This window comes from Crotalus tigris, unplaced genomic scaffold (genome assembly GCF_016545835.1).
Source record: "Crotalus tigris isolate CLP2741 ecotype Arizona unplaced genomic scaffold, ASM1654583v1 scf7180000024383.4638030, whole genome shotgun sequence".
NCBI classification, from domain to species: domain Eukaryota; kingdom Metazoa; phylum Chordata; class Lepidosauria; order Squamata; family Viperidae; genus Crotalus; species Crotalus tigris.
In genome coordinates, this window is record NW_024100553.1 from 1029383 (window position 1) to 1042635 (window position 13253).

Genomic DNA, 13253 nt, shown 5'->3' on the forward strand with positions numbered 1-13253 from the left:
AGGATCACCATTTATGCACTTCACAGCCAGCTGATGAATAGCAGAGTCAATGGAGAAACTGGCAGTAAAATCACAAGTCACAATCACGTTGTGTCTTGTTTAATGACCACAAGAGATTGCTTAAGAACTGTAGTGGAAGTGATGTCATAACTCTATTGATGTCATATAATAGCTCACTAACAACCACATTATGGCCCCAATTGTGATTGTTAAGCATAGACTACCTGTATATTTTTTTGTTAGCCAGTCAAGATACAGGTTAACTGCATATTACGCCTTGGAGGTAGGTTTTTCAGGGCAAAACTGAAATGGAATGGGCTGCAGCTTATTCTTGTGATTTAATGTTACATATGAACTGGGTCACGAGTAGTACTATTCTCCACCCATTATTATTTTAATAGCTTAAGGTGGAATTTTTAAAAATTGTACATCTGCACACACAACTCCATTCCAATTGCTTAGTAAATCTGCCAGCATTTTAAATATCAAGGTTTTTAGCATTTCATCTGGCCAATTGCTGAAAAACTGTACTTAAAGCAAAGAACATGTAGTAAGTATTTTAAACTTTAACCCCTTTCACCCACCCGCCCACCCCCTTTCCAAAGGAATCCACTCCTCCTTTGCAATTTGGGCAAGATAGAAAGAACAGAGAGAAGAGAATTTCAGAACTTCAGCCAACTACGCTGGGGGGGAAAACAGCCAAAGAACCAACTCCAGAATCTACTTCATAGAAACACACATTACAATTGAAACACATTACTTGGCTGGTCCCCAAGTAAAGATGTCTTAGTTGTAATTTGTAGTCATTTGCACATGAGTAAAAACAGCAAGGATGTATAAAATGAGCAGACATTTTAAAACAGGCTCCAATCCCTGCAGAGGAAGGATCCATGCCTAGGGGAACTTTATTTGCACAGACAAAGTGAAGAGAGCAGCAGGACGGGGGGAAAAGGGGTTCAATGCCAGCCCTCTAATTCACTCTCCAACCTGCCCTCTCTGTTAAAAAAAGGTTAGGTAAAAAAGTAGTAGAAATGCCTCTTCTAAAATGGTGTTCTTCCTCTTTGGACTCTGCAAGTATGTGTTTAAAAAAATAGCAAGTACAAAAAAAAAAAGAAAAAGGCAAAACAAATAACCCTCAAGAAGAATAACCCCAGGGGTCTTTCGGACTCTTAATATTATAGACTTATTTTCTACCAAATGCTGCTCTTAATGCCAGCAGAGGGAGTCAAAGCGAAGACGATGGGAGTAAAGCCGATCTTGATCAAAGTTGCCATCTATAAGAGTGGCAATGTTCAAGAAGACAAGAAAGGTAGATTCTCTGATATTCAATTAGCTTCCCTGCCACTCTGGCCTAATTTATTGTAAATATGTTCAAGCAATGGCATAAAAGAGCAATTCAAACTGCAAGGGTTGCTTTTTCCGCCCTGCTTAGCAAAGATTGTGGTGAGATATTTTGACCCCAATTTTTTTGTAGATATGCTCAGTGGCAAGGAAGAACAGAGGAAAAAAAAGATGCAACTTCAAACTTTTGGGAAAGGAGAACAATTTCTCCGGAAGGTTTGAATTTTTGTGAATTAAAAAAAAGGCATTCCAATATAGGTTTAAAAAAAAAAACCACCATATAACTGGTCATGTGTTCTACAACTTTCTTCCTAGCTGGGGGAGAAGGGGGGGGGAGCAGAGCCAAAGTTGGAGCTGACTTATAATGAGAAGGAAGCAGCTGGCTCTCAGGAACGGAGAGCTTCTCAGCTTACAAAGATGCTATTAAATTGCTTGCAGGCCGCTGCAGCAGCCATTCCTGGCAAGCCTCCCCTTTCCCACCCAGCCCCTCCTCTCCCAACCTGCAAAGCCTTGTGGGTTACTCACAGGTGTTCCAGGGCCTCCAAGCCGGAGAACGCCTCCTTGGCCACAGACTTGATCTTGTTTCCAAACAGAGTCCTGCAGTTGCCAAACACCCAGCAAGCCAGATAAGCAGCAGCCAGGGGAGGAGGGAGGGAGAGTAGGCAAGGGGGAAGGGGGGGGGGAGGGTGGAGAGAAAGAGAGGCAAGAGGGGAAGAAAAGAACCCAATTAGCGAGCGTCTATCTGATGAACCATCTCCATGTAAGGTGCTGGAAATACAATCTGTCGAGATTAAGGAGGCCACAAGCAGGCAGTACTTTCTTCCTTTCCCTGAAATTAAATACCTTTAATCTTTATTAGAGCTTAATAGTGTTGATAGCTTTATACAGGACGCTCTGTCTTGAGTTAAGAAATGCAGGTTTGCTCTGGAAAGGGGGGCGGGGGAAGGTCAGTCAGGATGTGAGCTGACCTTGGCTTATCAGCCCAAACACCATTTAAACGAGACACTGGATTCACCACTGGGCAGTTCACCCTTGACCTTTTCACAGTTGGTAATAAGTGGCTTTCCAAACGGACCACAAAGTTTCAGACTTTCCGTTTCAAAATATAGAGGGCTTTCTCCAGAGCCTCCCTTTGATACCCTCCCATCAGATCTATTGGCCTGAAGATTTCATAGGACTCCTCTTTTTTTTTTTTTTTTAAGAGACTTTGCTGGCGTGGATCCAGGGAGGTAGAAATGCTCAGCCATGTTCTCATATGGTGCCTTTCTATGATGCCCTAAGAAGAGAGGGGTAGGCAACCTGGGCTCTTTTATGACTCATGGACTTCAACTCCCAGAATTCCTGAGTCAGCTGACTCAGGAATTCTGGGAGTTGAAGCCCATGAGTCATAAAAGAGCCCAGGTTGCCTACCCCTGCCCTAAGATATACTCTAATGGCCAAAACACGAGAGCCAGAGAGATAAATTTTATGTTTATTATTTTTAAGGGATGCTAATAATCCCACATTCACATATCAGGAGGCCAACTATCTTCATCAAATTATTCAACTGTGCAAAATGTTTAATTACATATGTTGTTTTATTGTCCGATTATTTTTTCCCAATAAATTGTCACGTTAAACTACTTCCCTTTTCACTGTATTCTTTTATGGTAAAGGCTGATCAAAGACTGTAATAAAGACATTTGATTTGGGGTTTTTCATGCTACTGTATGTTTGGGGAGATAAAGGACGGAGAATTTTTGGAAGAATATGCTCCCCCCTCCCCCACAGCAAGTTTAATCAATGTTTTTCAAAGTTCAGGGACAAAATATCTTTGCCTAGGGTAGAACTCTCTTTCTCCCTCAGAAGTTTATTGACAAAAAGCGTCAAAATTTTATTTTCTAGTGCTACTTTACCACATAGATTCACTTCTGACTTGCTAGCAAAAATCCCAACAAAAGGATTTCAAGGTCTTTTTATTCCAAAAAGAAGTTAGATATACTCCTCTAATTATAAAAAATAACATTGATCTGATCATGGACTTACAGTACCCTGAAAAGATACTTCCCCCCCCCCCAGTGAATACCTATGAAGTTGCTTACCAATAGAACCTATAAGCAAGCCAAGATGGGGAATTAGGGTTTTTTAAGATTATTTTTTTTTCTTAGCAAAAAAATATGGCAGTTCCTTTCCGGTAGCCAAGGTGATTAAAAGTCTTGTAGCATGTGGTTTTAGCTTTGTTGTCTTCTAACACCCTTTGCAACTTCTGTGAAAGAAATGGAAGACTGAAAGATTGCTCTGCAAAAAAAAAGCAGAGCGAACAACCACAGCAGAATGAAGAGCCAGCAAGGAGACCAGCTCTTTGTAATTCCTCTCCAGATAAGGAGATGACTTGAGATCGCCCACAAGGGCTCTAGACAGTTGCTACTCCCAAGGAGACAGTGGGCTTAGAGCTCTGACAGACGAAAGAATAGTCATCTTTTTGCTCAAACTGTGGTTAGTGCCTTTGAGAAGATTACCATGTTCAAATATTCCTGTTGTGGTTCCGGCTAATGAAATATTCCAAAGAACTTCCAGGCATTTATTTTCCTAAAAGTCTTTTATTGTTACAAAATGTCGGCACAGGCACAACGGAGGGATGCTAGGATCTAAGTTCTCTTCCTCTGAGCAGTTAAATTATCAGCATGTTCCCTCCCTAAATTAGCCGTCGTATCTCACACTATCCAATTAGTGTGAAGGTCAAATGTTTTCTTCCTCTTTCTTTCCCGGCTTTACCCCCAATGCCCCTTCTGCTCTTTATTAACCCCATATTTACCAGACAATTCGGCATATTGTCAAAAGCAAGAATATACAATATTTGCAGCGTTGACAATTTCTTTTTTATTCACTTTTGCAAATTGTGTCAACTTCATTTTAGCTATTAGCAACCTCTGGATCGACAAGTTTAGGAACTTAAACGGGGGGAAACAAAAACCAAAAAAATGGACTTAATGGACTTTTGGTAAAATCAGGATTGAAATGATGTTTACCAATAAGAGATAAAATATGGAAAGACGTTTGTTGCATTTTAAGAGAAGATGGTATGTGACTAAAATGTTTTATACTTTTTGAAATGAAGAAGCAAATCGTTTCCTTATATATTTCTTTGCTTTTTCTTTATTATATTCGTATTTTTTCTTTCTTTTCTATTTCTTTTCTACACCTTCTATTTTTTATTCTTATATTTCTTTTAGTTTATAACAGGGATCTCAAACTCGCAATGTTATGTGACGTCGCGTAACGTATCGCGACTTTTTCCCCATTGCCGGCAATGGAGTGGGTGCGGTTTCAGTATGATGCATCTGGCCCGCGGACCGGCAGTTTGACATGCCTGGTTTATAACTACAACAGTAATAATTACTGCAATCTTCAATAACTTCCTTACACTTTGCAATATACATATAAAGTAAGAAGTGTATTTTTAAAACAAAGGCAATGCAAGTCAATTCTAGCATACCATTTGGCTCTGCCTTCCTAGCAGAGAAATCGCCGTAGGGAGACATTCAAATATTCTGGTCATGAAATCAAATCTGATAGATACTTGATTCCTACAATCCAAGAAATATTTGAACACTTTCCTAGTTCTGCTGGCGCCCCATTGCTGGGCTAAATTGGGCCTGCGGAATTTGGTTTGAGATAATATAGACAGCTTTATTCTGTTACTTATCTGATTTCTAACATTTTCCTTTCTTCTTTTTTACAAACGCAATATAGCCCATCCTGAGTCCTGATGACAGAAGAGATTAAACTTCTGCAACAAATTAATTCAGGAGGATACGGCATGGGGACTTTTGGAATGCTTCTTTAATTTCAGTTTTTTGTTAATACAAATATCCCCGTAACTCTCTGCTTTGGATAAAGACATGAAATAAATACAATTAGAAGCTAGGAAGGTCAGGGAAACTGTTCAGCTTGCAAAACGTATACACTATGCTCAATGTAGTGAGATTGTCCATAGATACTGAGAAAAGCCTTCATTCAAACTGTACTCTTTGATGTCTCTTTTACTAGCTCTATCATAGAGAATATTATTCATATTCTGTACTTTTTGGGGCCATTTTTTTTATAAAAATGGGAACCACGAAAAAATATTATAAAGGCATGTATATAATATTGTCTATACACGTGCCTTGACCAAATTCTAGAATTAGGAGACCATGTGTCTAAATATGAGGGGCAAGCTACATTAAAATCTTACTACTGCGAGATTAACCTAACATCAATGTATACGTTTCTTAGGAGTAGTTCTTTCTTATGAGAATAAAGAGAATTTTAGGGAATGTTACTCAGTACAAAGTCCACAAATAATAGCCTTTAGCAGCATGTTAACAAGCCTGGCTGATCTCAAAAAAGTTGATTTGAGTAGGATTGAGTCTGGTTAATATTTGTACTGGAGATTTGTAGGCTAGACTGAAGAAAGCAACAGATCCTTGTAGTCACCAGACATCAAGCTTAACTTTAAGTAGTCTTTACTTGAAATAAGATAGGCTTATCTAGACATACGTATGTACAAAAATAGGAATGCTACTTGCAAATGCCTATCATGAGCGTGACACTAGATTAAAACTACAGGTAGTCCTCGACTTACAATAGTTCATTTAGTGACCATTCAAAGTTATAACGGCATTGAAAAAAGTGACATTACCTTTTTTCACACTTATGACTGTTGCAGTATCCCTATGATCATGTGATCACAATTCAGACACTTGGCAACTGACTCATATTTATGATGGTGACAGTGTCGTGGGATCATGTGATCACCCTTTGTGACCTTATGACAAACAAAGTCAATTATTTAACAACTGTATTACTAACTGAACACTGCCCTGAACACTACTTAACAACTGGGGCAAGAAAGGTCGTAAAATGGAGGAAAAAATCACTTAAATGTTTCACTTAACAGAAATTTTGGGCTCAACTGAGGTCGTAGGCTGAGTGCTATCCGTATATTGAGGGATGAAAACATTTGGCAAGTAACTTGTAAGAAAAGCAAAATATTATTTCAGTGCTTTATATGAATAACTTTTGTGGGTGGCTATTTTTAGCAAGAAGATACCATGTGTCTTCTTTGGTGGATCCCAATAGTTGAGAATGACAAATGATATAAAAGAACTAAGCCAAACTGGAGAAGCAAGCTATCCCAAGTAAATCAGATTTGCTTAGCTGAAGGTTGCTTTTCAATATAATCAAGAAACAACAATTAGGTAAAAATAAAACCATGAAACAAGTTTATACAATCTGATTTCTGTGATAAATGCACCATATGTAACCTAATCTTAAATTCTTAAAGGTAAAGATAAAAGTCATAAATCATAAAGTAAGAGATAATTTTGTAATCATACAAATTTACCATAGAGGAAAACAGAAGCTTCTTCTATTTCTTTTTATTCTTTCTTATTCTACTTTTTTGTTTTTTCTTTCTTCTCTCTATTTTGTATTGGTTTATGTTTTTATGTTCTTTTTAAAACATTTAATAAAATTTATTTTTTAAAGAAGCTTAGAGGTGGGGAAGAAATAAGTAGAGTTATTCACTGATTAGTAAAAATACATTTCATTGTTTTCAGAATAGAGATAAATATTTTCCATATACTTGGTCTGTTTTTCCAAACCTATATTTCTTGACAGCTTCTCTATTACATCTCTATCAAAAGAAGAAAAAAAGAAGAATGTTTTCCTTGGTATATTTTTACTTTTATTTTAGCATTATTTGTAAGCTGCTTAGATGTTTTTTCTTTTTAAATTGAGCAGCATATAAACTGGATGAAATAAATGTACAAATATATAAAAGGTGCATAAAGCACAGAATACAGTGGCCTCTCTATTCCTGCTTTAACTAATTGCGGGGATGTTATGAAGAAAAGTATCCACAGCTTGTGGACAAGGCCACGTTTTTGTTCCCAAGAAGAATGGAACTAAAATCATCCCCCCCCCCCCAAATTGCAAAGAAATGCAAGGTCTGAATAATCAGAGCTATTTCTAGACATCAGCTTTTGCCAGTCTAATGTTTTGATTGCTCTTCAGAGACAATGTTTTAATTTAAGCTTGCTCCCTCCTCAGTGGAAAATGTCATCTATAATTCAGAGAGGGCTAACATCTTTGCTTGTCCCTTAACACCTCCACTATGATGAACAAGGTGCTTGAGCACTCACTGCAATCTCCTTTCAGTAGCTTGTCCACACAGATCAAAAGAGGAACAGCTCTTAAAACCGTCTCCAAAACACTGAAGTAATTATTAATTCATGTGGAGGTTTCCTCTTAAGTGTCTCTCCCCCCCCCCTCTACCTATGTGTCTTTATATTAATACAGTAAAATGCTTCAGTCTGGCAGTTTAAATGCAGTACCCAGCACATAAAAAGTTTATTTTGATTATTTTTCAAACAAAAGATGTTATTCATTTATATTAAAAAGTATATATACGGACCACTAAAAAAACTGAGTGATGTATAATTTTTTTAAAAAAAAAAAATACATCCTGGAGGAAACAGATTGCATAAGACAAGCACTGTCATATACTGTAGGAAGATTCTAGATAGGTGAAAGCTGTTGCATAAGGACAAGTCAAGAGATAGTCTATTCAAGAGAGGGCAGACCATTAACTTCCCAGATCCAGTGAGTTGTCCAATAAACTAGGTATGGTATGGAGACAATCTACAGAGCTCGTACTACAGAGTACCTATCTACTTATTTTAGAAGCTTAATAAGAGTCCTAGGCAAAAGACGTTCCTTCCATTCCCTACTAGCGTTGATGATGTTACCTAGTTTAGTAATGAAAAACCAAGCTCAGAGAACACAAAGGACCCCCACATTCCCTTTTTTTCCTTATCTGGCTTTGCCCACACTAGTGTCTAAGCTTAAGTGAGTATGAATGACTTTCTCTGCTCTGTTCCGACAAAGCACATGCACGTCTGACTGTGCATAACCATAGTCACTAGCTCAGGGGTAGGCAACCTTGGCTCTTTTATGACTCGTGGACTTCAACTCCCAGAATTCCTGAGCCAGCCATGCTGAGGAGAAATGGAGAGGTTTCCATGCTGAGCCATGCTGGCTCAGGAATTCTGGGAGTTGAAGTCCATGAGTCATAAAAGAGCCAAGGTTGCCTACTGCTGCACTAGCATGTTCCTGCGGATGTGTGTTTGCCAATACTACAGCTCACCCAGCAACTTCACTCTGGAGGGCAAGTTCTGAAAGGAGAAATCTGTCCTCTCTCCCTCTGCAGAAGCCCCCCCCCCAAAAAGAATTAAGAAACCCGATTACACAAAGTTCCGATTTTTGTTCGGAGCGGCCCCTTCCTACTTAGTTGCCTAGTAATGCCAATTAGGGGGCATGGTGCCTTCAACAGACATAATGCTAAAGCTGGGGGCAACAAGTGAGGACCACTCTCTCCTTCACGCATCTGTAATCATGTGAGGCCTAATATCCAAACAAAGCTAAGCTTTTAGTCAATTTCACAGTAGGCCTTGTAATGGTCTCCTGCGGGCATATCAAAGGATTAGGGGGAGCAGGAATCCTCTACAGCTTTTCAATGAAAGGTAATCATCATCACTCATACATTTGGATACTTGGTTAATTTGAAAACAGAAATTCTTCCATCTTTTCATCCATTTTCCAAGGTTAGATATTTATCTCAAATCATTTCTTAGTGTTTTCCTAGACAACTAAGGGCCATAGTTTTGGAGCTTAAAACTGAATTAAATTACCATGCTATATTTATATTGGAAGTCATTATCTCTTTTACAGAGCAAAATCTTTACTTCACTGATGCTATGAATTCATATCTTCCTGCATTAAAAAAAAGTATATAAGAACACCCTTGTTTTTAATTTTTCTCGTGTGGTTTTACTACATTTGCAGAATGGTTTCTCTCAGTTCACAACGTCTTCCAGCTGTCTTTCAGAGGCATCCATATATGCACATTCATACATATATAATAGTTTACATGTTTCTATTTTGGAGAAACCAGTATCTGGCTCAGTACTTTATTTAAACATCCTGAATCCTGGGACAAGGACTGCTGCTTCTAAAGAAAAAATAAAATATTCCGTATTTTAAGGTCTCAGGCTTTCTTGCTGACACTGTTAATTGGAGAATTTTAGCAAAATATTATTCTGCCTTTTTAACAATATAAAAATAACTTTAGCAGGCCTGGGTGCCTAAAAAAAAAAATACTGTACGTTTATCGCCCTGAAGTCAAAAAGTTATCTTTAAATACAGGTAGTCCTTGACTTATGATAGCAATTGTGACAATTTCCTTCACTAAAGAATGTGGATGTACTTCTTAACATCTTAGTTAATCCCTGTAGGCTCTGTTGCCATCATTTACTTAATCCCACAGTTTCTAAATAAGGCGACTTCCTGCCGGGTTCCCACAATCAAAGTCAGTGGGAAAGACAGCGGGAAGATGCAAGTCCACACCCTATAGGAAGTTAAGTGGCTGCTACCAGGTGGGGAGGGAGCAAAGGGATGTGCAAAAGTATGGGAGACAGTATAACAATAGTAACAGCACTTAGACTTATATACCACTTCACAGTGCTTTACAGCCCTCTCTAAGCAGTTTACAGAGCCAACCTATGGCCCCCAACAACCTCGGAAGGATGGAAGGCTGAGTCAACCTTGAACCACTCAGAATCAAACTGCTGGCAGTCAGCAGAATTAGCCTGCAACACTGCATTCTAACCTCTGAGCCACCATGTCTAGGAAGGTGTGTAAGAGATGTGTCTTCAAGAAGTGAGCCGAGGTGGCGCAGCAGTTAGAGTGCAGTACTGCAGGCCACTTTAGCTGTGTTCAGCAGGTCAGCGGTTCAAATCTCACCGGCTCAAGGTTGACTCAGCCTTCCATCCTTCCGGGGTAGGTAAAATGAGGACCCAGATTGTTGGGGGCAATGTAAATATATATATATATATATATATATATATATATATAGATATATATATATATATATATATATATATATATATATATATATATATATACACACATACATACATACATTGCTTACTGGTGTACACTGCTTAGAGAGTGCTTGCACTTAAAGCGGTATATAAGTCTCATAAAATAAATAAATAAAAATAAATAAATAAGTGCAGCACAGGTTGGGGAGGAAGCACAAGAGGTGTGGCACGGGTTGGGCAGGTGCATGAGGGTGTGCAAGAGGCACCATGTGAGTCAGGTAAGTTGCATGGCACAGGTTAGGTGTGCATGGGGGGTATAAGGTGAATGAGGAGGGTGTGCAGGGGTACACGAACTGGCATGTCCCGGTGCAGAAGGGCTAAGGGAGACTAACCCTAGTGATTTGCTATATTCCCCACTGACTTTATAGGGAACCTAGCAGGGAAGGTTGCAAATGGCAATCACATGATTATAGAGAGCTTGGCAATCGATTGCAAATGCAAATGGGTTCCAAGCACTCAAATTGTGACCAAGTAACTGCAGGGTTCTGGAAAGGCCAGAACTCTGAGGACTGGTCATAATTAACCACTTGTTCAGCAATATCATAACTTGAAACAGTTGCTGATCCAACAGTCATAGATCGAGGACTACCTGTCTCCCCAGAACAAAAGCCGAATGCATTTTCTATTTGAAAGGTCACCATCTGAACACAATGTAAGAAAAAATAAAATGTATGCCTCACTTTCCCAAGAAGACACAAAGTATCAGATACTAAGCAATTTGTCAAGAACACAAAGCGAAACAAATTTATCATTTGAGGTTCATAAAATAAGGTGACTCTCTTTCATTCTCAAAAAAAAACCCCTCTTTAGATCTACAAACTAAGAAAAAAAGTATAGTCAGAGTTTGAATTATTGCCAAGTGAGCTTCCAAGGCATGTACTAGTAATAAAAAATATTTGCCCTGCATATGATAGAAGCTCAACAGATGTCCCACTTTCTCCCATTCCACTCCTAATATATACAGAGATATACAAAGCTGTTCGGAAAAACAGTTTTTGTTTTCTAGAAGCAAAACTTATCCAATACTCACAGCATGCTTAGGTTTTCCAGGCCCGTAAAAGCTCCACTGGTGTCTTCTATTGTCCCTGAAATCTCGTTATGATCCAGATTCCTAGGGAGAAGATGACAAAAGAAAGCTTGCAATCAATTTCCCAGTTTGTGAGCCCAGTGTTCAAAGAGGCTCACAAAGGCCAACCTTTAGGAAACCTTCCCCAAAGACACTGCCTTTTGTTCCCGTAGCATAAAGCTTTCATCAGAAGCATTTCTGGAAAAACAGTAGTAATTTACTCTAGTTGACTAGATTTGGCCTCTTCTGTATTGTTCTCTTTCAAAGAAAACTCCCACAAGTGATGCTTCTGCTACCTGATTCTCGTCAACTGAGTTAGGGTTTTACTTCTTCTGGTGTTCAGAAAGTGCAAGAAAAAGAATTTATTTTACACCCACCTACCCCTAAAATCTTTTTGGAGTGGGACAGTCTTAACAAATCTAATAAAACTAGTAACTAGAAATAAGCCCAAAGGTGCTTTTATTTTAAAGGCAACTGGACTTTGTAATTTTTCTTTAAGATGTTTCACTTTTAATCCAAGAAGCTTCTTCAATTCATCTTCTTCAGAACTGAAGAAGCTTCTTAGATGAGAAATGAAACATCTTAAAAAAAAAACCAGACAGAGTCCACCTGTCTTTAAAATGAAAGAACCTTTGAGACCACCACAGCCTAGATGAATGAGAATCTTCATAGGCAACTAGAAGTAAGGATGAGAACATGCAAATAATTACAAATACAGTCACTATGGTTTTACTGGGGTTGAGTCAAGGGAGAGGGGGCTCCCAGGCTTTAGGGCATAGCTCAGCTGGGTGATATAAACATGGCTACCAAAAGTTCCTCCTCCCCCTCACCCCTCCCCCACTAACATCAAAAGAGTGAGCCCTGGGTAATAAAGGCAATAAAGCAATCAGGGGAGTAAAATGGGATCTAGAGGTAGATGGCAAAGCATTTAAAGTCCAGGGGTTGAGATGCAAGCATGAACATCAAGCATTACGTTTTGCATGGAGTCATTTGCTCTTTATTGAGTAAGCTCCTCGTTTCCCTCCATTTTCTCTTTCTGCAAAGAGAAATTGATCTCTGAAAGATTGGGAAATGGCACATGATCGTCTTGCCATATGTGTGAGATGAGCTGAAGGGGAATTTGGTGTGTGGCTGAGATTTCTGCAACATCCTTTTTTTAAAAAAAAATAATAATAATTGACTTGTACGTTGTATTTTGCATAAAAGGTGAAGAGAGAGTTTACCGCTCTTCTGGTTCTTCTAAGAAGAACATCATTTTGTGAGAAGCACACTTTCTCATAAATATTTTTTTTTTAAAAAAATCCAACATATGGGGGGGGGGGGAATCCAGTATTCTAGTTCAGTTTTCTTTGCATTCTCTTTTGCTTTTCTCACAACCTCTGTTGCCAATTTCCTATTCTTTCTGGCTGGCTGGCCCTGAAAGCATACTGCCTTGTTAATCATTCTGCTGTGAGGTCTCTGGGACTGACCTCTATTTGAATAGCTTCTCATTTCAGCAGTTTCACACCCACCAAAGGCTTGTCAACAATAGATCGCAATTAAAGCATGCCCAGCTCTTTTTCACCAGGTGCAGGGACTGATGGGCCTTCCTCTTGATTCAATTAGAACTTGTTCTCCCGCCCTCCTTTCCTCTCTGTGTACTGGACACAAAAGGAGACGGAGAATTAGCTGCAAGCCAAACAGTTTGGGAAAGTCTTTCGTCCTTTTCTGTGCCAGCTGCCTAGGAGCAAGCCCTTTCTGAAAACAGGCATGGGATTGAAAAGTGGGTCTGGGAAAGGCAAAGAAACATAAAGCCCGTCCTAACTTCAATAAAAGGAATAAATAACTGCACAGTGCAGTAACCAAGGGGGGAAAGTCTGTGTTTCCTTTCCATTCAGCTT

General features: G+C 39.0%; 1 protein-coding gene across 2 annotated transcripts in view; it reads right to left on the reverse strand.

Annotated features, from left to right (window-relative positions):
- The window catches only part of LRIG1 (leucine rich repeats and immunoglobulin like domains 1), a 137905-nt gene that overhangs the window by 24519 nt on the left and 100133 nt on the right, over window positions 1–13253 (reverse strand). For both annotated transcript variants that reach the window (XM_039328765.1, XM_039328764.1), the window contains exons 9-10: window positions 11338–11418; window positions 1867–1938 (exon numbers count right to left, since the gene is read on the reverse strand). In XM_039328765.1, coding sequence (XP_039184699.1) covers window positions 1867–1938; window positions 11338–11418 — 153 coding nt within the window. The remainder of the gene's footprint in view (window positions 1–1866; window positions 1939–11337; window positions 11419–13253) is intronic.